At 36.4% G+C, this 21,649-nt stretch overlaps 2 protein-coding genes across 4 annotated transcripts; one reads left to right on the plus strand and one right to left on the minus strand.

The window, feature by feature from the left end:
• On the plus strand, positions 12,727-15,933 carry LOC109227229 (myb family transcription factor PHL11). 3 transcript variants are annotated; one of them, XM_019392301.1, is made up of 7 exons: positions 12,904-13,505; positions 14,297-14,373; positions 14,463-14,526; positions 14,670-14,745; positions 15,054-15,114; positions 15,326-15,362; positions 15,435-15,933. In XM_019392301.1, the coding sequence occupies exons 1-7, from the start codon at positions 13,355-13,357 to the stop codon at positions 15,734-15,736; spliced, it is 768 nt and encodes a 255-aa protein (XP_019247846.1). In that variant the 5' UTR covers positions 12,904-13,354; the 3' UTR covers positions 15,737-15,933. The 3 variants fall into 3 exon arrangements, with proteins under 3 accessions (XP_019247847.1, XP_019247846.1, XP_019247845.1); XM_019392302.1 differs by lacking the exon at positions 12,904-13,505 and adding an exon at positions 12,727-12,877 and having other exon boundaries at positions 15,326-15,933; XM_019392300.1 differs by having other exon boundaries at positions 12,907-13,505; positions 15,326-15,933.
• LOC109227228 (isoflavone reductase homolog) lies at positions 15,891-21,325 on the minus strand. The gene is made up of 4 exons (XM_019392299.1): positions 20,859-21,325; positions 17,027-17,267; positions 16,714-16,917; positions 15,891-16,178 (listed from the first exon to the last, which is right to left on the minus strand). Exons 1-4 carry the CDS (start codon positions 21,186-21,188, stop codon positions 16,012-16,014), a joined length of 942 nt encoding a protein of 313 aa, XP_019247844.1. The 5' UTR covers positions 21,189-21,325; the 3' UTR covers positions 15,891-16,011.

The raw sequence follows: 21,649 nt of genomic DNA on the forward strand, positions 1-21,649 counted from the left end.
TTGTGATTCGTTGGTTATATGCACACATAGTGCGGTTCTATTGGGGCCTTATAGCGGAATTCGAGCGACATGAGTATTTGGGTATTACATGATTGATTGCGTATTGGTTATGTTCTTTTGGGTTTTATGTGACATTGTGTCATTTGCTTCTCCATGATTATGGAAATACACCTTGGGTACTTGATGTCAAATTTCACGTGGTTATTGATTTTTAGCAGGGTGGCTCGAGGTATATAATATGGACCAGCGTTTGGGTGGGGTCACGCATTGCAGCGGAGTTATGTTGAGATATGAACCTTTGTGTTAGAGTCGTGTGATGGTTCTACGGTATGTGTGGATTTTTAGCATTTCGTTGTGGCGGTACTTATTAATCTTGCGGGACAGTCCTCTCGTTTGAGTCATTTTCCATGATTGAGTACATTTGGAATGTTGCTTATTGGTGCACGGGTTGTGGCTTTAGATTGTATTGATGTGACATTCACTAGAGTGGTCGTATTGGATGAGTTGAGGTCATTGAACCTGGAATGGATACTATCGGAATTGATTACAGCATGGTTGGAAGGATACTATCGAAAGTCGGCTTAGAAATCAGCTATAGTTCTTGTCGAAGGAGAGGGAGCTCCATGACTTGTTGATCCGATGAATGGTTATGAGTTCCGTATGTTTCTTTCATCATCGGCAATGTACAAAAGGTTTTAGAACGAGGCTTTGTTTGATGTCGCTATAAGTATTTGAGTTATGCGGTATATCATGTGATTACATCTTGGGTTATCGTGAAGGCTTGATACAGCTTGTCCAGACTTATACAATGTGTAGATGCGAGATTCTAATCTTATAAAAATTTTGGATGTTGGAAATTTTATTCTAAGGCTTATGGGCTAAGGTTGGAGTAATGATCTTCAGTTATGTTGTGTTGTCGGGCTTATATGGAATAGGGTGACATGGGATCACCCCGGGTATGTGCATAGTAAGGTTGCATGACGATTTGATGGCTTTGAGAACAACTCTAGGCATGTTCGAGGACGAACGTATGTTTAAGTGAGGGAGGATGTAACGACCCGACCAGTCGTTTTGAGAATTTGCACTTCGCTTGGTAGTTTACAGGCACGAGTAGCTCCGTATGATGTATTTTGACTTATGATAATAGTCGGTTTTGGTTTTCAGGTTATTCAGAATTGATTTGGAAGAAAGATTCTCAACTAAGAAGCTCTAAATTCGAAGAGTTGACCAAGTTTGACTTTTTAGTATTTTACCTCGTATTGGAGTTTTGATGGTTCTGTTAGCTCCGTTGGGTGATTTTGGACTTATGAGCGTGTCCGGATTGTGATTTGGAGGTTCGTAGTTGAATTTGGCTTGAAATGGCGAAAGTTTAATTTTTGGAAAGTGTGACCGGGAGTGGACTTTTTGTTATCGGATTCAGATTGTGGTTCTACGTACTTGAGCTATTGAGCTGTGATCTATGTTAGAAACCATGTCTAGGCTACATGCTAATCCTGCTGGGACCCACTGAGGTCATTTATGTTGTTGAGTTATCTGCTTTCATTGCTTTATATGCTCAGTCATACGCATTCATATGCATATCATATCTCAGTCGTTGTTACCATTTATTGGCATATCATATCATCATCTTGGGCTAGTTTCATGGCATTGTGAGTGCGGTTGATTATATTGAGGGATGGATCTTCCCTGGACATAGATCTTGTCCGAAGCTTCTATATACCTGGGATGGATCTTCCCCACGAGCTAGATTTGGCCCTACTCAGTACTGAGTGACTGTTGGTTAGTTGACGTATATATTCTGGGATGGATCTTCCCTGTGCCGGATTGGCCATATACAGTATTGAGTGATTGAGCATGATGAGCAGAAAGTGTGAGACACTGAGATTGAGTACTCTGAGAGTGTGAGTACATGAGTTCATCTCTGAGATACATGGCATTGACATGCACACATGACATACAACATAGAGATGCATTTTTCTCATGTTGTACGGTATCACATCATTCATGACTTCTCACACATATTGATATATGGGCTTAGAGAGGTATTTCACACTTGCTATATGGAAAGAAAATGAAACATTTTATGTATTGTGGAAAGGATTTTTGGGGAAAATTTATAGTTTTCAAACTTATTCATATTTTCGACGATTTCAGTAAAAGATGTGGGTTTTCTTTGATATACTTGAAAAGCGAAACTATTTTTTCAGGAAACTATGAAAAGGCTAAGCATCTTATCTATGAGTTACTTCTTTTATTACTTGCTTTGCGTTGTTATGAACTGTTGTTGGCTATTGGATGTTGGACCCGACCTTTGTTCCAGCTCGTCACTACTTTCAACCTAAAATTAGGTTTGTTACTTATTGAGTACATGGGGTCGGTTGTACTCATACTACACTTCTGCACCTTGCGTGCAGATGTTGGCTGTTGATGTTGCTGCGTTCGATGGGAGCTGGATTTGAAGATGTACATGCGTTCCGGTTGTAGCTGCCTCTTGTTCATGGTAGCTTTAGAGTCATAACTCTTTTTATGTACTTTTCAAATAGATGATGTATTTACTTCAAACCAACTTTATAAACTCTATTCTTAGAAGCTCATGATTTGTACTACCAGTCCTTGGAAAATATATCAGATTCAGATATTTCTTTACTTAATTGCTTTATTAATTGTTATTGGAATTGGTTAATTGTTAATTGGCTTACCTAGCGGGTTGGGTTAGGTACTATCATGACTAGTTGAATTTTGGGTTGTGACATATACGTATGTTTACTCGATGAAAAATAAAAGTGATGTGTTTGAAATTTTTAAAAATTATCTCCATGAGGTTGAAAATCAATTCGGTAGAGAAATAAAAAGAATTAGAAATGATATATGCCGTGAATATGAGTCTAATGAATTTAATTTTTTTTATTAGATCATTGAAAATAATTCGTGAAACTATTCCGCCTTATTCTCCTGCATCAGACGGTGTGGCTGAAAGTAAAAATAGAACTTTGGTAGAATTAACTAATGCCATGCTTATTAAGTCAAATGCACCTTTAAATTTATGGGGTGAAGCTATTTTGATTGCATGTTATGTGTTGAATAGCGTGCCTCAAAAGAAAACAAAAATTGACACCATTTGAGTTGTGGAAAAATCACAAGCAAAATCTGGGTTATCTTAGCGTTTGGGGTTGTTTAGCCTATGTTAGGCTAACGGATCCAAAATTACAAAATTGGGTAAAAATTTTACCATTTGTGCTTTTCTTGGCTATGCTTCCAATAGTACAACCTATTAATTTTTAAATCTTGAAGAGAATATAATTATAGAATCAGCTGATACTATTTTTCATGAAAATAAATTTCCATCTTAGTTCTTCTACTTCTATTTTGCAAAATGAAGAAATGATACGTTTTAGTTAAGAAGAAGCAAAAGAGCTAGAATAGAAAAAGATTTTGGATGATTTTTATATTTTTATTATTGGAAATGACCCTCTTACTTTACAAGAAGCTTTATTGTCACATGATGCTATTTTTTGAAAAGAGGCTGTAAATGATGAAATAGAGTCACTAATTTCTAATAAAACTTGAAAGTTGGTTGATTTACCACCAGGTTGTAAAATAATTGGGTGCAAATGGGTCCAAAAGAAAGTTAAAACCGAATGGATCCGTTGATAAGTATAAGGCTAGGTTAGTTGCTAAAGGTTTTAAGCAACTTGAAGGCCTAGAATTTTTTGATACTTTTTCTCTCGTAACTAGAATTACATCCATTAGACTTTTAATTGCTATTGCTGCAATTTTTTATTTGCATATTCATCAAATGGATGTAGAAATTTCTTTTTGTAATGGGGACCTAAATGAAGAAATTTATATGGATCAACCTGAGGGTTTTATAGAAGCAGCCAATAAAGTAAAGTGTGTAAACTTATTAAATCCCTATATGGCTTGAAACAGGCACCAAAGCAATGGCATGAAAAATTTGATTCCTGCATGATTGAAAATGGTTTTAAATCAAATGAGTGTGATAAGTGCATCTATCAGAAGTCTTGGAATAATTCACATGTTACGCCCCGACCTCAGGGAGCGCGACTGGCGTTCAACCGAGATAACCCAGCCGAGAAAGCCTGTACAATACCTTTTACCCGAACTCACTCATGAATAAAGAAAGATCTCTTTCATTAATTATACAACGGGGAGGATCATGTAAACATCACCGATTCCTTATCATTAGTAGGGGTGTTCATAAAAACCCGAAAAACCGAACCAAACCGAAAACCAAACCAAACCGACCAAAAAAAACCGATACTTTTTGGTTTGGTTTGGTTTTGGTTTTGAATTTTAAAAACCAATCAGATTTGGTTTGGTTTTGGTTTTAATCAGAAAAAAACTGAAAAAAATCGAACCAAACCGACTATATATATATATTTTATACAAAGTTTCAAAACTTTTATGGTAAATGTTAATAGTTTGCACTTTTAGTATAGTTCTTTACCTTTACATTCTAGTTTTACTGGTAGTTTTCTTTTGTTAAGTGTAAGAATCCATTTCGTGTTAAAAATAATATATTTTTAGTTGACTCCTTAAATTATTCATCACTATTTAATTTAATTATCATCAATATATCTTGGTAAATAATAGATTTCTCAAAGGGCAATTGATTTGATAGTGTTACGTTGAAAATGTGGTCGCCGAAATATGTGTTTGGTAGTGTATGTCTTATATTTAAGAAAAAACCGACAAATAACTGAAAAAACCGAAAAACGGACAAAATCCGACATAAATCGAATCGAGAAAAAACCGACTTAATTGGTTTGGTTTGGTTCTAATATTTGAAAAACCGACTTACTTGGTTTGGTTTCTTTTTAGGGAAAAATCGATCCAAACCGAACCATGAACACCCCTAATCATTAGTTACACCATTTATAAAGTTCAAACTACATATATTTTTATAGTTTGAAGTGGAACGTGTGGTACAAATACAACATTACTAGTTTGACTTTCCTAACACCAATATACAACCCACACTATGCCTACGGAGCATCTAATAGATATAAAAGAGTACGATTATAATGCCGACAACAAGGTCTCGACTATACCTATAATATACAAGGAATGAAAGATACACGACTCTGAAACGAAGTGGGGCTCACCAAGTCAGCTGAGAAGAGGGTGTACCGCTATCATTTATCAAATTCGCCTGCTGTGGAACCGCCTGCATCCATTAAAGATGCAGCGCCCCCGGCAAAAAGGACGTTAGTACATATGGAATAGTACTATTATGAATGACTAAACACCCTCTCAATAGAACGAGTGATAACACAAGGAGGACCAATCATAAATCAATGAGATCCTCAAACAATACCAAAACATCAAGTTAGGATCAAGACAAGTTTTCAAGTAAATTTTCATATCTTAGGTTGGGAGATATTTAGCACCGATATACCACCGTGATTTTAGCACGGAGTTCGATCACGGCCCGATCGGCTAGGCTGTCTCACCCAAAGACATCATCCACAATCACAATCATTATCTCAATCTCAATCATTAATTCAATCATAATTTCAAGCACAATCACCACCATGTGTGCGGCATGGTGTCCGATATCGACCTGATCGGCTAGGTCGTCTCACCATAATGCCGTGTTGGTCGACATCACCCTTTTCTAGAAATCATCTCATCCCAATAAAGGGGAATATTCTCATCACATCAATCTCATCCCTAATAAGGGGGATAATCACAATTCATTCCTACATAGGCACGTGTAGTTTCGGGGTTAGGTTATTTCAACATACCCTTCCTCGGTGACTAACGATACTCCCAAAGTGTTTATTTATTTAAAGGACTTACAACTCATTTCAATATCTTTTACACGTCTCTTTGTTTCATTGGCACTAATGGCCCCAAATGTAAAATCATTTTTGGCACGTTGGCCGTATTTCATACTTCATGCTCGCCTCTTTCACTTTCAAACATCATCACGGATCATCAAAAACAAAGCATTTCTCTTCAAGACTTTAAATACATATGCGAGCAAATAAGAGTCTTAAGCACATTGACATTTCTTACTTAATATGGAATAATAGCTTTCATTTGAAACACGACTTGAAGTTATAACATTTAGATATGCAACCCATACTCTGAACACATTCTCAAGTAGTAACATAACATAACAAGAACATTTGGAATACCTATTGAACATATCTCTTTCGACACAAGGCTTATTCGGAATAATCAATTTATAATGAACAATTTGGGACTTACAAGGATATTGTGGGGTTCAATTATAAGAGAGAAGTTTAGCCAACATACCTCGCCTTGAGCTTTCTTTTAAATTACTACAATGTTATGAAAATCATGGCCACTTCGATCTATTTAGAAATACAGTAAAATTGAACACAAATTAGAAAGGAGTTCATGGTTCCATCTCATTTACGCATTTTATCAAACACTAGGTGCGCAAGGTTTCAAGGTCCTCCTATGGTGGATTCTTTCACCCCACTACCCAAAGTCTACTCAATTGATCTCAACAATCTTTCATCAACCCTTGATAGTACATGCATGCATAATGAACAACTCCCACACCCAATGATTGTTTTTTTCATTACCCATTTTCAGTTAAGTCTCGAAATTGAGGGCTAGGGAGTAGAATCTTACCTCTTGGATGAAGACCTTGTGACTTTTTCTTGTGAATTCTTCAAGACTTTAGCAAAGATTGGTAAACAATTAGCTTAAGAATCCTCTCTTACTCTAGAGCACTTCCTCACTCTCAAAATATCAGATTTTTACCTACAAATGGTCTTCAACGACTATATATCAAAATAGGGCCGGGCTAAAAAATTAGAAAAAATGAAGCCCCGATGCAGATCTGCGCATTTTAATGGACCGCACAATGGCCCTCCGAAACTTGGTGTTTCTGTGCAGGTATGCGACAGGTCTGCGGTCCGTAGACCAATTCTGCGGTCGCAGAAGAGACCACAGAACCTCCATCCGAAATTTTTCATGCTGGCTCTACGACAAATGTGCGACTCACAAAATGATTATGCGGCCACATAATTGACTGAAAAATAACTCCCAAAGTTTGGCCAATTCTCTGCTTCACTCTACGGCAGATCTGTGGTCCGTATATCAGTTCTGCGATCGCAGAATGGACCACGAAAATGCACTGCTCTGCCAAAATTTTTCTTCAACTCCCTAACGCACTGTTCAACCAAAAAAGTCCGTACCGCAGCTCGCTTACAACCATCAACACATAAGTTTACCTTGGCACCACAAAACCCCGGGTTTTAGGTGAAATTTTACAGGGCCTTACATCACATGTAATTTTTTGCCTCTATGTTGATGATTTGTTAATATTTGGCTCTAACATGAATGTTATTGGAGAAACTAAAAGCATGCTTAGTAGCCATTTTGACATGAAAGACATGGGTGAGGCAAATTTTATTCTTAGAATGAAAATTACTAGAACATGTGAAGGAATTTTCCTTGACCAGTCACATTATGTTGAGAAAATTTAAATAAAATATAATTGTATTGATTACAAGCATGTTGTAACCCCTTTTGATTCAAATGTTCACTTATTTTGTCACGACCCAAAATCCATTAAAGGTCATGATGGCGTCGGACACCACCGTCAGACAAGCCAACACCAAATAATTAGTAAATTCTCATTTTAATATTTCTGAAATCATGAATTTCCTTCAATTTAACTGGTAAAAGATGAACTTTACAGATTAATAATAACGTTTTCCAATTTCAATACTAAGTATCCCATAATCATCCAGAACCCGGTGCCACAAGTGCATGAGCACTAAGGAATAAAATAAAATACAATAACTGCCCGGAATACAAATTTGGACAGAAAAAAATATCAATACTCTGAAGGAGACTCTGCTGGCTGCGGATTCACACATAAGATGCAGCTCATCTAAGTCCCCGTGTCAACCATGTCGCTGCATCCCACTAGGCCACTAGACATACATGTGCCTGTGCAACAAAAATGCACAGCAAGTGTAGTATGAGTACAAAAATAACGCATACCCAGTAAGTATCCAGTCTAACCTCAAAGAAGTAGTGATGAGGGTTCGACTCCGGCACTTACTAGTGGTCCAATAATATCATAATATGATGTTCTAATTTAACATGATATGTAGAGATAACAACAAAACTCAGAACAAGAAGAGAGCTGAACAATTCTTTCATTATTATTAAGGAACCCCAAAACACTTCCTTCAATTAAAACAAATGATCTCTCAACGATGAATTTATACAAATTATAAAAAGTGTTTCCAGTTATATTGTCACACATAATTTCCACCGAGGACGTTCGGTCCGATCCAACATAAACGTAAATTGTGCACTGCCGAGGGTCGAATGACGCGAACCATAGATGCATCTATTTTCCCGCTCCCGAATCATACATGCGACGCGGTCAAATATAAATTGAAGAAATTATCCCGTTCACGAATCATACCTGCGACGCGGTCAAATATAAACTTAACATATAATTCATATCTCTTTCTTGATTCTTTTCAAAATAATGGAAATTCATCTTGAAACCTTTTGAGTAAGTTACCCCTCCGGCGAAACATACATGCGACGTAGTCACCCATAGATTTCTTAAGCTATTATAATATTCCTCAATTCTTTTCGAAATTACAAAGTTCAAATGGAACCTTTTAAATCTTAATTTTTTCAAATTTCAATTCTTTCGAGACAATTATTAATCAACCTAAATCTTGCTTCTTCTCAAGGCAAACAATAAACATAAATCGACAGTAATATCAACAAGGCATGATGTAAACCTAGACTACCCGGACATAGGCATAGCTAGTAGCTACGTACGGACTCACCTCGTGCGTACGTAGCCCCCACAATTAAAAGCACATATTGATTTATTTCACCTATGGGGTTAATTCCCTCTTACAAGGTTAGAAAGGAGACTTACCTCGCTCTGAAGTTCCATAACCGGCTCCAACGCCACTCTAACACCTCAAACCAATGCCCAACGCTCCAAAACTAGCCAAATAATGAGCAAACCAATGAAAATATGCTCTAATACTCATAAATATTCAATTTACAACAAATTCCCAACTCCGCTCGGAAAGTCGATAAAATTACCCTCGGGCCCACGTGCCCGGATTCCGAAATTTTTTGAATATAAACATTACCCATCACCTTACGAACTCAAATATATAATTTATTCCCAATTCCATGTTCAATTTCGGAGTCAAAATCTAAGGATACCAATTTCTAGGTTTTTCTTCAAAAACCCAAATTTTCACTAATTTCCATGTTAAAATCTATACATAATCAATATATTTAACTCATAATAGGTGGGAATAGCTTACCTTGCCATTGGTGATGAAAACCCCCTCTTGAAACCTTCGAAGAATCGCCCAAACCAAGAGAAAATGAAAGAAAATGGGTCAAATCCGCCTTTTAAATAATCACACTGCCCAGCGATTCCTCGCACCTGCGGTCACTTGAACGCTTCTGTGGTTCCGCAGGTGCGGACAAAATACTGTTTCTGCGGTCCTCCATCAGACCCCTCGATTCCGCATCTGCGATCGCCATCCGCTTCTGCACCTTCGCTTCTGCGGCTACCCGCGCGCAAGTGCGGTCCCGCTTTTGCGAAATTCGGCTGCATCTGCGGTCCCAGCCTTCTCCATCCTAAGCCGCATCTGCGACCCTCATAGCCGCTTCTGCGGCTCCGCACCTACGGCCCTAACCTCACAGGTGCAGTTATACCAGAAAACAGCAGCCTCAACACCTCCATAAGGCCAAACTCAAATCGTTGACCATCCTGAATCCACCCGAGGCCCCCGGGACCTCGTCCAATCACACAAACTAGTTCCATAACATAAAACGAACCTGCTCGAGGTCTCAAATCACATCAAACAACACTAAAACCATGAATCATACTCCAATTCCAGCTTGATGAACTTTAGAACTTCAAACTTCTACATTCGATGTCGAAACCTATCAAATCACGTTCGATTGACCTCAAATTTTGCACACAAGTCACATTCGACATTACGGACCTATTCCAACTTTCGGAATCAGAATCCGACCCGATATCAAAAAGTCCACCTCCGGTCAAACTTCTCAAAACCTTCAAAGTTTTTGACTTTAGCCAAATGACTCCAAAATGACCTACGGACCTCCGAATTCACTTCCGGACGCGCCCCCCAATACCAGAATCACCATACCGAGCTATTCCCAGGCTTAAAATCCCAAACGAACATCGATAAGAGTGAAATGCACTGCAATCCAAATTTATGAAATTCTTCCCAAAATGCCAACTTCCACAATAGATGCCGAAACGCTCCCGGGTCATCCAAAATTCGATCCGAACATACGCCCAAGTCCAAAATCATCATACGAACTTGTTGGAACCTTCAAATCCTGATTCCGAGGTTGTTTACTCAAAAATGCAACCTTAGTCAATTCTTCTAACTTGAAGCTTCCGAAATGAGAATTCTCTTTCCAAATCAACTCTGAACTTCCGAAATTTCAGTTCCGACCATGCGTACAAGTCATAATACCTTAAGTGGAGCTGCTCATGACCTCAAACCACCGAACGACGCGCTAGAGCTCAAAATGACCGATCAGGTCGTTACATATTTCCTGTACAAAGTGACAATGATGTGCTAAATCAAAAAGATTATGCTAACTTAATTGGAAGCTTGAGATATGTGACTGATTGTACTCGGCCTGATATTGCATACGCAGTAGGATACTTAGCAGGTTTACAAGCAAGTAGGTAATGAACATTAGCATGCCATAACAAAAGTTATGAGGTATTTACTTGGTACAAAAACCTATGGCATATTTTATAAATAATATCCTGTTGTACTCGAAGGATTTTCTAATACAGATTGGAACACTTTATCTGGTGACTCCTATTCTACTACACGTTATATTTATACTTTGGGAGGTGGTGCTATTTGTTGGAAATCAAAAAAGCAAATAATACTTGCTAACTCTACCATGGAGGCTTAGCTAATTGCTTTAGCTTCAGCTAGTTGGGAAGAGAATTGGTTGAGAGATTTATTATTTCAAATTTCTTATTTTGAAAAACCAATTTCTCCTATTTTAATTCATTATGATAGCACCGCTGCAATTGTAGAGTAAAAACTGTTATTACAACAGTAAATCCAGACCTATAAGGAGAAAACGCAATACTATAAGATCATATTTGACAAATGGTACTATTAATGTTGATTATATTAAATCTTGTAATAATCTTGCAGATCCACTGACTAAGGCCTTAGCAAAAGAAAGTGTCTGGAGCACATCGAGGGGGATGGGATTGAAGCCCATAAACTCATAAGTGATATATGAGGAAACCCAACCTCGGGACTAGAGATCCTATAACCTGATTCAATTGGAAGAACGAGTCATGTAATGGCTTGGTTTGAAATGCACTATTTTTATTATTGTTCCTTCCCTATAGTGTGATTGCATTTATCCTGTAATGATTTGCGATGTTGAGTTTTATTAACTCTTAATGAAAATTTGTAGCTCGTATGAGTGGGGTGTTAGAGTTACAGGAGCACCCTTGACAGATTTCACATATGTGAGCGTGGAAGTAGGCCGCTTTCTATGAGAATTGGGCTTGTTCTCAAAAACACACATGAAAATCGGGATAACACAAGGCCATAATGTGCTGGCTAATAAAGCTCATTTCAACACCTTGATTATTATGTGCAAGCAGTGATAATTTATTTTCCTAAAGCAGTCATAGTTGAAGCTTTGAGACCACTACTGATTCTGGAGTAAAGATCGTTCTTTTGCTAAGTGGAGGTTCAATACAGAGCACACCTTCATTATGTGTGATATTCTCCCTTCAACTGGTAAACTCTCTTATTTTAATATTAAAATGAGTGGGTGATTGTTAGTATAATAGCATTGTATTATTAAAATAAAATATGACATAACTCCCACTACTCCATGATGTAGAAAACTCCCATAACTCCTACTACTCCATGATGTAGAAAATGACCATAATGCTTTTGGAACTCTTCTCCCATGTTCTACCACTAATTACATAATAATTCAATCATTATCCCATGTTCTCCATGATTTCATTACTTATTACCCCACTTTCTTCCAATTTAATTCATGGAAGAATTCCTACGCCTATAAATATGAGTCTTTCTTCCATAATGTGGTGGAAAATAATTGTAAAGTGTTTCAATAAAGTGAGGTTAAAGTTGTGAAAAAAGAAGAAGAGAGTTTTTTACTTTTGTTTAGGAAGATGTTCATCTTGGTGGAGCTTTGGACTTAACGACTTGTCCAAAGTTTGTTCGAGTCATACGACGACGTGATCGGGCTGTTGTATCACGGGGGAGACAAGTCAAGAGGATTACTACTGGATCAGTAAAGACTTTGCTGCAATGGACTTGAATCTTCTTAAAGAGAGCGAGATATTCGCGCCTTAGCTATTTTATTTTCTTTCATTTTATTTTTCAACTGTAATTAAATTTTCATTAACAAGATTTTCCGTCGTATTATATAGACTTTACTCCTGCCCAAAAAAAAAGATCAGAGAATAAAATAGAAGAGAGGTGGATTGTTGGTATTTGGGAGGACGTGGCACGTGAGTACACGAATACTCCAATTCCTGATTTGCCGGCGAATATTCCACGCTGTCACCGACGCATCACCTCACCACACTATAAAGTTTATCATTTAATTAATAATAATCTTATATTATTAATTATAAAATTAATATGGTGTGATGTGATAAAGCGGTCCTTTTTATCATTTTGGATCGAATCTGTCATCCTTAAACCAAAATGAAATTATAATTAGTAATTCGGCGGTCATGTGTCTTCAGATTCCTCGCCGATGTTTCCTCTCCGTGTCGTTTTCTTTGTGAAATTGATACCACAACAAAGTTAGTATTATATCTGCCTGTACCAATTATTATACACATTTTCATGCTTTATTAACTCGATTTGATATTGGAATTTTTTCCTTACGTGTTTTTTTTTTCCCTTCATTTGTTACGTTAAATATGTAAAAGTATTCTCGTTGATATGTTTCAGGAGACACAAGCTAAGAATCTCTGCTAACTTTAATACCTTCATTTTAAAATAATAACTAATTAGCAACTATTTATTTATAGCGTTAGCGTTTGTAATTGGAAACTCCATTTGATTCTCTTTATTGATTTTACATCCTTCTGACCATCATATCTTCCCTTCTACTAGTAAGATTCTTGGAACTGTTCATTATACTGAATAAGTTTCAAAGCTACATTTATTGTTTTTCTTCCCCATTGAGTTTTTGAGCTTTCTTGGTGCTCAAATTCACTGTTTTGATTTTGAGTACTGTGTTGAGATTTAGTGGGAATATATAGACAACAGTAGGTATGTATAATGGAAGTGGGGCGGGAAGAGGAGGTAGTTTTATGTATGAGAATGAAGTGGTGATGACAAGAGACCCAAAGCCAAGGTTGAGGTGGACTGTTGATCTACATCAACACTTTGTTGATGCTGTCACTAAGCTTGGTGGTCCTGAAAGTGAGTCTTTTTTTTTTTTTTGTACTTATAATCTTGTTTTTGTTTGTAATAAATTAGCAAAATTAAATTGCAACTGACATAGGGTTGCAGTGATTTGTATCTATATATGCATTTGTTTGGCCATCTTTTTCTGCTTTCTGAGTTGGGAATCACTTTGGTTCTGTAACAATTCAAGATAACTAGTCACTAGAAATAAATCCAAGATAACCTCTCTTAGAATTATACTAGTGTATCTTTAAAATGATATGAACTTAAATCGATTCATTTTAGATTTTGTAAATTGGTTTGGAATGGCTTTCTGTAGGCTACTATAAAGTTTCCAATTTCTATGTTTATAGGCTAATGCTTCTTTGGCTATATGTTCCCAAGTTATTGTTTTTAGAAAGAAGATAATTTTTCAGGGTTGGATTCAACTTTTTGCTTTTCAACTGGATAATTGAAATATGAATTTTATTCAACGCCTCGCCTTTTAAAACACTGGTTCCAAGTGATTTCCAACATTTTGGAGTCAGTTCCGTTTAAGACAAGAGGGGTTGCTCTGATGGTAAGCACCCTCCACTTCCAACCAAGTGGTTGTGAGTTCGAGTCACCCCAAGAGCAAGGTCGTGAGTTCTTGGAGGGAAGGATGCCGAGGGTTTATCGAAAACAGCCTCTCTACCGCAGGGTAGGGGTAAGGTCTGCGTACACACTACCCTCCCCAGACCCCACTAGTGGAATTATACTGGGTTGTTGTTGGAGTCAGTTCCGTTTAATGCTCAGCAAATGTTTGATAGAAGGTTTTGGATTTACAGAAGCAACTCCCAAGTCAGTACTGAGGTTAATGGGCGTGAAGGGTTTGACACTATACCATTTGAAGAGTCATTTGCAGGTATAAGTGCTTGTTTCTGTTTACCAATTTCTCTCTCTCTCTCTCTAATAACCCTTTCCAATGGTCTTAATTTCTCCTTGTATATTCAGAAGTATAGACTTGGACAGCAGGCCAAGAAACAAAATGCAGCGGAGCAAAACAAAGAGAACAGTGGTGAGTTTGCTTAATGTTGATCTTACAAATTAAAGCTTTGCTTGATCTTTGTATTTGAAATCATTTTTCTATATCTCTTTTTTCCTTTTTGCACTATTCAAGTTAACTTATGGTTGCATTGTATTCTCCAATTAATCTCACAGGGGATTCGTCGGGACAATTTAATTTGCATTCCTCAGGCCCTGGTACCTCATCATTAAGTATGAACTATATACAAGGGTAGGTGCCATGAATCTCAACTGTTACTCTTCACTTTGTTGCTCATCATTTATCTTAGTTACAAGTCATAAAATACTTAGTTTAGGGACTAATATTCTTTTTTAATAATTTCCAGTGGTTTACAAATCAATGCTTCTGTATTTTCAGTCTTGAGAAATTAAGCACTGGTTTAATTACAGTTGCATATATGTGTACTTTTTTAGGCTTTATGTATATTTGGTTTAACCATTATGGACCTTATTAAGCTAAATTTATTCGGTTAAACTAGTGTCTTCTCACTAATATCACCCTCACCCGTGTCTGAACAGAGATGTTCCAATAGCAGATGCAGTAATGAGTCTTCAGAAAAGATTACAGGACCAGCTTGAGGTATGCATAAACTTATTTACTAGCACTATTTGTATTCCTCATGAGCGAAAACCATGAAAACACACACACACACACACACACACACACATAATGGTGTTGCGCGATTATCTGTGAAGTAATGATCTTAATCTTGTCTTACCCTAGCCCTCAGCTTTCATTTTGACATGATCCTCATCCTAATCGCCGGACTAATTCTCTGGTCTAAACACAGGTGCAACAGAAATTGCAAATGAGAATAGAGGCACAAGGTAAGTATTTGCAAGCAATATTAAGTAAAGCTCAGAAGAGCATTGCAGTCAACATGAATTCTCCTAGTGCAGTGGAAGCAACAAGAGCTCAGCTTACTGATTTCGATTTACCTCTATCAAATTTAATGGATTACACAAATAGAGAGAAGCGGGATGATAACATTATCGATAAAAGAACACATGATAATATCAATGAGGAGCTACAAAGATCTAATTACATTGTGGAGGAAGAACAAAAGAGCAATATGAATCTTAAGCTTAAAGAAGCTTCCATTAACTTCGATTTGAACTCCAGAAGTAGCTATGACTTTGTTGGTGCAAATGCAGCCGTATTGGAAGCCAAATCACTTTTACATGGAAGATTGGAAACATAGCATTATCAACACATAGTCAAGCTTCCTTTTAAGTTTTGCTCTGAAAACGTTATAACTTGATATGTGAAGTTCCGATTACTGATCATATGTTATTACAAAGTTGATTGTAATGAATAGAGAGTTAAAGATTTACACAGTGTTTGATAGTGATAAGTATTGCAGAAATAATACAAGATTATCATTGATTGTTCTCTTCAGGACACAAGATTATTGTAGTACATTATTTGCTGTAATTTTCTTTCAACTCCAAATCAAACAGTGTGTGAAAGAGAAAGCTAATTAATATAGCGTTTTAAATATTCATCCATGCGAGTGTAACGAACTTCAGGGTAAAGTTCAGAAGCTTCTTCTGCATTTTCTCCAATTTCAAAGTTTGTTAAACAACCTTCGTAGAATATGTGATAGAAATGTCCGACTCCTACCTGCCCAGCATAGTCCATTCCTGCAATATTACCATTTCTCAAATGTCAAAATCCTCTCCTTTTATTTCAGTGGGGAGCGAATGTTTTTGAATTATTATATTAATTTCAGAAAAAGTGAGTACTAAGATTCTTTTAGTACAAAATTTAATTAATGAAAAGCATAACTAGGACCTATTTTCAGAGTCACGAGCTTCATCAAATTCTTTGAACTAGTTACAAAAATATGCATTCAATCTTTCGAAATAATAGTTACATATACATAGAACATAGTCATTTAGCCCGGTGGTGCACAATGTATCATGCATTCACGCAGGGGTGTTATATATAGATAGCCTACCCTAATGCTAGCATTAATGGCCGCTTCCACAACTCGAACCTGTGACCTATAGATTACACGGGTATAACTTTACCGTTGCTTCGGCTCTCCTTCCCTATAAACTCTAGTTTCCCATAAAGATAAAAGAGTATTTAAAAAATAATACTAGCCAACAAAAAATATTTCCCCTAATTAATTCCCAGAAAATAAAATTAATTCTTTTCGGATAGAGGAAGTACCTTTCATGGAAGATAGGAAGTCTTGTTCAGAGATGCTAATTTTCTCAAGGTCTATTCCTTTAAGCTTTTCCCACTTGCCTATCAACTCCCTTTGAGTCAGAATGTTTTCCTGTGGTCTAATGTACACTGTCTTGTTCAGTGTCCTTGGATCATCTATGCTTTTAATTGTGTATGTTGCTACATCATCTTCATCCATATACACCACTGCATATAATTAACCCATTTTTTTTTTCCACAAAATTAATCTTTTTTCTGAAAAGGGTATCCTAAAGATAAATCTTTACAAGTATTAATTCAGAAAAATTGTGTGTACCTTTAACATTGCCTTGTCCATAGACACAAACTTTGTGTTTAGGAGGAACAAGAGTTCCAAGTTGAGAGAGGTTGCCAGCAAAGTAACCGGCAAAGCAGTTAGCAGAAATGTAAGTATAAGGAATATGAGCTTCTTCTATCGCTTTTCTCACTTCCATCTTCTCATCAAATGTCACTCTTCCTGGTTCTATTGCATGTCCCATTATTGCTGGATCCATTCCAAATTCTGATGGCAAGAACCGCTGCCAATTTTATTTCTTTGTGTCAAAACAAACAAGTAAATGAAGTAGCAAAATTATTACTCCAGTGCCGCAGAGGCGGACCCAAAATTTTAACGCTTGGGGACCGGCAAAGCAGTTAGCATAAATGTAGAGGCCTATGCATACAGGAGTTCTGAATTTGATCATGTAAATTGTAATACTCCATTAAGAGAGACTGTTTCTGATAAACTCACAATCTCTTGATTGGAAGTGGAGGTTGCTTACCATTCCATTAGTTTAATTTTATTATTTTTGTGGTTTGTTAATTCTATGTAGATGGTTATAGCAAATGTGTCGAATATCACATGGTACGTAATTGTTGGAGTGCTAAAAAGCTACTTATATCGAACGGAAATATATAATATAGAAATGGATTCGTATCTTTACATAAAATACGTGGAAGAATCTAAGAATAAGAAAAGAAATGGAAGGAAAAGGTGAGTTTTGCATGACGAATGACGCGAGTAAGAAAAAAAAAATTACTTTTAATTCTGGCATTAAAATAAATAAACTCTATGTGTCAATTTATGTGATACACTTTCTCTTTTAATTTATCTCAAACAAATGATACTTTTATATCTAAAAATAAATTAATTTCTATTTTTTATTTTTACCTTAATGAGATGATTTTTAGTTGATCTATAACTTATTTTAATCATAAATTTCAATCTTTTTTTCATTTTAAGCTATGCTCAATAAACATCACATAAAACAGCACGGAAGGAGAATATATAAATGAGCATTTATGTTGATTCATTAGGATAATTGAAACACTTTGGGCTAGGAAATATCCAACAATCAATGTTGCAGATCTAAAGTAAATAATTAAAAACAAATATGTTTGTTGAACAATTTTACTTTTAAATAAGATGATAACACAATTCAACATGATATTAGTATAGTTTGAGATTTTCGAACAGTTCAGCAATTAATCAATACTCTTTTTAAAAAAAATATATTAGCCTGTAAAATGTGCAAAGCATATATAAAGATAAACTAATTTGTTTGCATGACGTAAGAATGGATTGTTGAACCTGACAACTAGAAGCTGGAGAATTCCATTACAAAGTTGGTCTGTGTGGACTATTACAGAAGCATGATTAAGGGTGAATAGTAAGTAATTTAATTAACAATCCTTATGAGTCAAGTCAAAGTTTCATCATGGGATAGTAATGTTATTCACTGCTCCCTATCTTAACTAGGGGTGTAACGTGGGCCGGGCCCGGGCCTAAACGGGCCTCGTGGGCTGGTCCTAAGTGGGCCCGGGCTTCGTGGGCCGGTCCTAAGTGGTTCCGGGCTTCGTGGGCCGGTCCTAAGTGGTTCCGGGCTTCGTGGTTTTTTTTTGTAGGAATCGGCCCGGGACCGGGACTACTAACCAATGATCCCGGGCTAAGTGGGCCGGTCCCAGGCCTAAGTGGGCCTATGTGGACGGGGCCTATTTTTTTTTAAATTTTTTATCTAAGGCAATTTCTTGCAAATTATATATATATATACACACACATCTTAAAATATAGCAAATGTTATATCGAATACAGCTTATATATTATACACTTAGTATATATATATATATATATATATATATATATATATACACTCTAGAATCACCAGGCATGATTTAACTTGAATTAAGAATTTGAGTTTGAGAAATGAGAGAGATTGATGATTTTGTAAGAAAAATGAAAGAACGAGGGAGTATTTATAGTTGAAATAGGGAAAAAGTGTAATTATAAAAAGTTTGGGGTTAAAACAAAGGTTGGGGGGGGGGGGGGGGGTTAAATGTCTATTTTAGAAATAGCCAACGGCTATTTTGGCAGGTAAAAAGGCCATTTTTTAAATGCCATAACGGCTAGAAACGGCCATATTTGGCAGATTTTTTTTAAAAAAATATAGCCGTTTAGGCCCGTTTAGGACCGGTCGAACCGGCCCACTTCCCAGTGGTCCCGGGCCCAAACAGTCCCGGTCTCGCGGGCCTCAATCGTAGGACGGGCCCACTTCCAGGCCCACCCCACCTGGTCCCCGTTCTATCCGATTTGGCCTGTTTAGGCCCACCGCTCATTTGGGCTCGTGGGCCCGGGCCTAACCGGCTCACATGCCACCCTTAATCTCAACCAACTTTATCTTTTCCTTTATTTTTTTTTCCGGTCTTTTGTTTTCTTTGTACATTTCTTCTTTATATTGTTGTGATTTTGCATGTTTGCGAGGAGCCGGGGGTCTATAAAAAATAATCTCTCTACTTGTACAAGATAACGGTAAGGCTGCATACTCACTATCCTTTTCAAACCCCATTTGTAGGATGACTCTGTGTTTGTTGTTGTTGTCGTCGTCTTTTGTTTTCCTTAAACTAGATTTACAAAATAAATTCAGTAGAAATAGTCATATTGGAATTTGTATCCTTTCTATGGGTTAAATAGATAAGGTAGGTCGGCTATTTTAACTTTCACTTGTGGTGAGAGTTCGATTGCCCGCTTTGTAATTTTCTCTCGGAACTTTTTTATTTGAAAAAAAAATAAAAAATTGACATGTTACCATTCAAATACAGTGCATTGGAAATTCTTGTCCATTTTTCACCGAGTAAAATGGACAGCTTACCCTTTAATTTAACTACTCTCCATGATCCTAAACCTGTTCTTAACCTTCGAAAAAAAAGGGTTAAACGTAGACTATATATGGACTATTTGAAGTAACATATTCGCGTAAAATTTTATTAGACATGAACAACAAATTAAAATCAAACGACAAAAACAAAAGAAAATTAGCCAATCAAAAAAGAGACAAGATTTGGGTACAAATTTAGCCAAATAATCAGGAAAGAGAACTAACCCCCCAGAATTGGGTACATAATCTAGATTTATTAACATAATTTTATATTTGGAGGTAAATATATAAAATGAAAGCAATGATATTAATGTGACCGAAACTTTAAAGGAGATGAGACATTTCTTAAAAAAGTTGGAGGAGTGTTTTAGCAAATTTTACTTCTTTAACTATGGGATATAGCTTTATTAATCTAGACATTTAACATTCGACTTGAACAGGTGTCATTCATACAAAGGTGTACCTAAAGAAAATGACAGAAGGTGTATAGAAAGAAAATGATTATTTTTTTAAAATTATCAACTTTAGAGTGCATGCGTATACATTTATTAGTTCCGTATTACCAAAATTATGTTATGAGGCAAAAACAGAAACACTTTCATCGTTTAAGGTATATATATTATATAGATGTATATCTCTCTCTTTCTCCATATATGGATACACACACAGAGGCACACACACTTTTTTTTTACAAAATTAAATATAAGATACAATTTACTCGTAACTAGTATATCACAAAATATTTTTTGAAGTCTTTATAAAGCATATGACAGTTATGACGTAATTTTTGGTACGTATAGTAATTAATAAGCCTAATCGAGTCTTCTGAGACGGATTGATTCTCGAGACTGAAGATATATGGAAAAATGTAATTTTCTGGTGGATTACGTACCAATCTGTGTATAATTTGATTACGATCTATGTAAATTTCTACCGAAGAATGAACTTTAACATCAAGAGAATTTGAACAATATATACCTTAACATTTCCAGCTTCTTTAATGGCATCAACCAACTTGAGTTGCAACAAGATATTGTGACTTCTGAAATGCACACCAGACATTGTGCATATAACAACATCCACCTGTTTGACAGCCTCCACAAGGCTCCGGTGGTCGGAGAACGAGGCCTCGACAAGTCGAGCACCTTGCTCTTTGAACGACAAAAACATCTGTAGTTTGTCGATGTCGAGGCCGATCTCCGGCCGCTGCAAGACATACGTTGTATGTCCCTGAGCTAAGCTAGCTTTTACAATCCTCTTGCCAATATAACCAGTGCCACCTACAACAAGAACCTTGCTTTTTGCCATTGTTACTTCTTAGTATATATTGTGTTTTGAGTTCTCAAGAGTTGGAGAACTAAGCCATTTATATAAGAGAAATTTGCTAATGGCTCTATTCTATTGATTTCTATTTGGTTTAACTTCAAAGGTGAATATGAGAAAAATTATACATGAAGTATAAGCTCTTAATTACATTTGGCGTCGTGTCTTGTCATGACTATTAACATAGTTGAAAAAAATGTGTTGATCTTCTCAAAGTCATTTTAAATACATGTCCGTCAAAAAGAAAAGAAAACATGCCCGTCATCTTTTAGATTTTAACAAAGAAAGTCAAATTTTAGAAATGTTTGTTGGGATATACTATTAACCATGCGGTTTAGACATAGTATAATATTTTGTTTATTATGAAACAATTGTTTATTTAATTTATTCAATTCAATAAAGCACTGTTTTAAATAGATCATTTGTAACATGTGTGTCCTTTTAAT

Source organism: Nicotiana attenuata, chromosome 6 (genome assembly GCF_001879085.1).
Source record: "Nicotiana attenuata strain UT chromosome 6, NIATTr2, whole genome shotgun sequence".
In the NCBI taxonomy this organism is placed as follows: domain Eukaryota; kingdom Viridiplantae; phylum Streptophyta; class Magnoliopsida; order Solanales; family Solanaceae; genus Nicotiana; species Nicotiana attenuata.

What these genes read in the sequence shown, in the direction of transcription:
- LOC109227229 (XM_019392300.1), top strand. Translation starts at nt 13,355, where the DNA reads ATGTATAATGGAAGTGGGGCGGGAAGAGGAGGTAGTTTTATGTATGAG. An exon ending in GCAAAACAAAGAGAACAGTG is followed by an intron (nt 14,527 to 14,669) that starts GTGAGTTTGCTT and finishes TTAATCTCACAG; the next exon opens with GGGATTCGTCGGGACAATTT. An exon ending in GATTACAGGACCAGCTTGAG is followed by an intron (nt 15,115 to 15,325) that starts GTATGCATAAAC and finishes GTCTAAACACAG; the next exon opens with GTGCAACAGAAATTGCAAAT.
- LOC109227228 (XM_019392299.1), bottom strand. Translation starts at nt 21,188, where the DNA reads ATGGCAAAAAGCAAGGTTCTTGTTGTAGGTGGCACTGGTTATATTGGC. An exon ending in AAGAAGCTGGAAATGTTAAG is followed by an intron (nt 17,268 to 20,858) that starts GTATATATTGTT and finishes TAAAATTGGCAG; the next exon opens with CGGTTCTTGCCATCAGAATT. An exon ending in CTTCCTATCTTCCATGAAAG is followed by an intron (nt 16,179 to 16,713) that starts GTACTTCCTCTA and finishes GTAATATTGCAG; the next exon opens with GAATGGACTATGCTGGGCAG.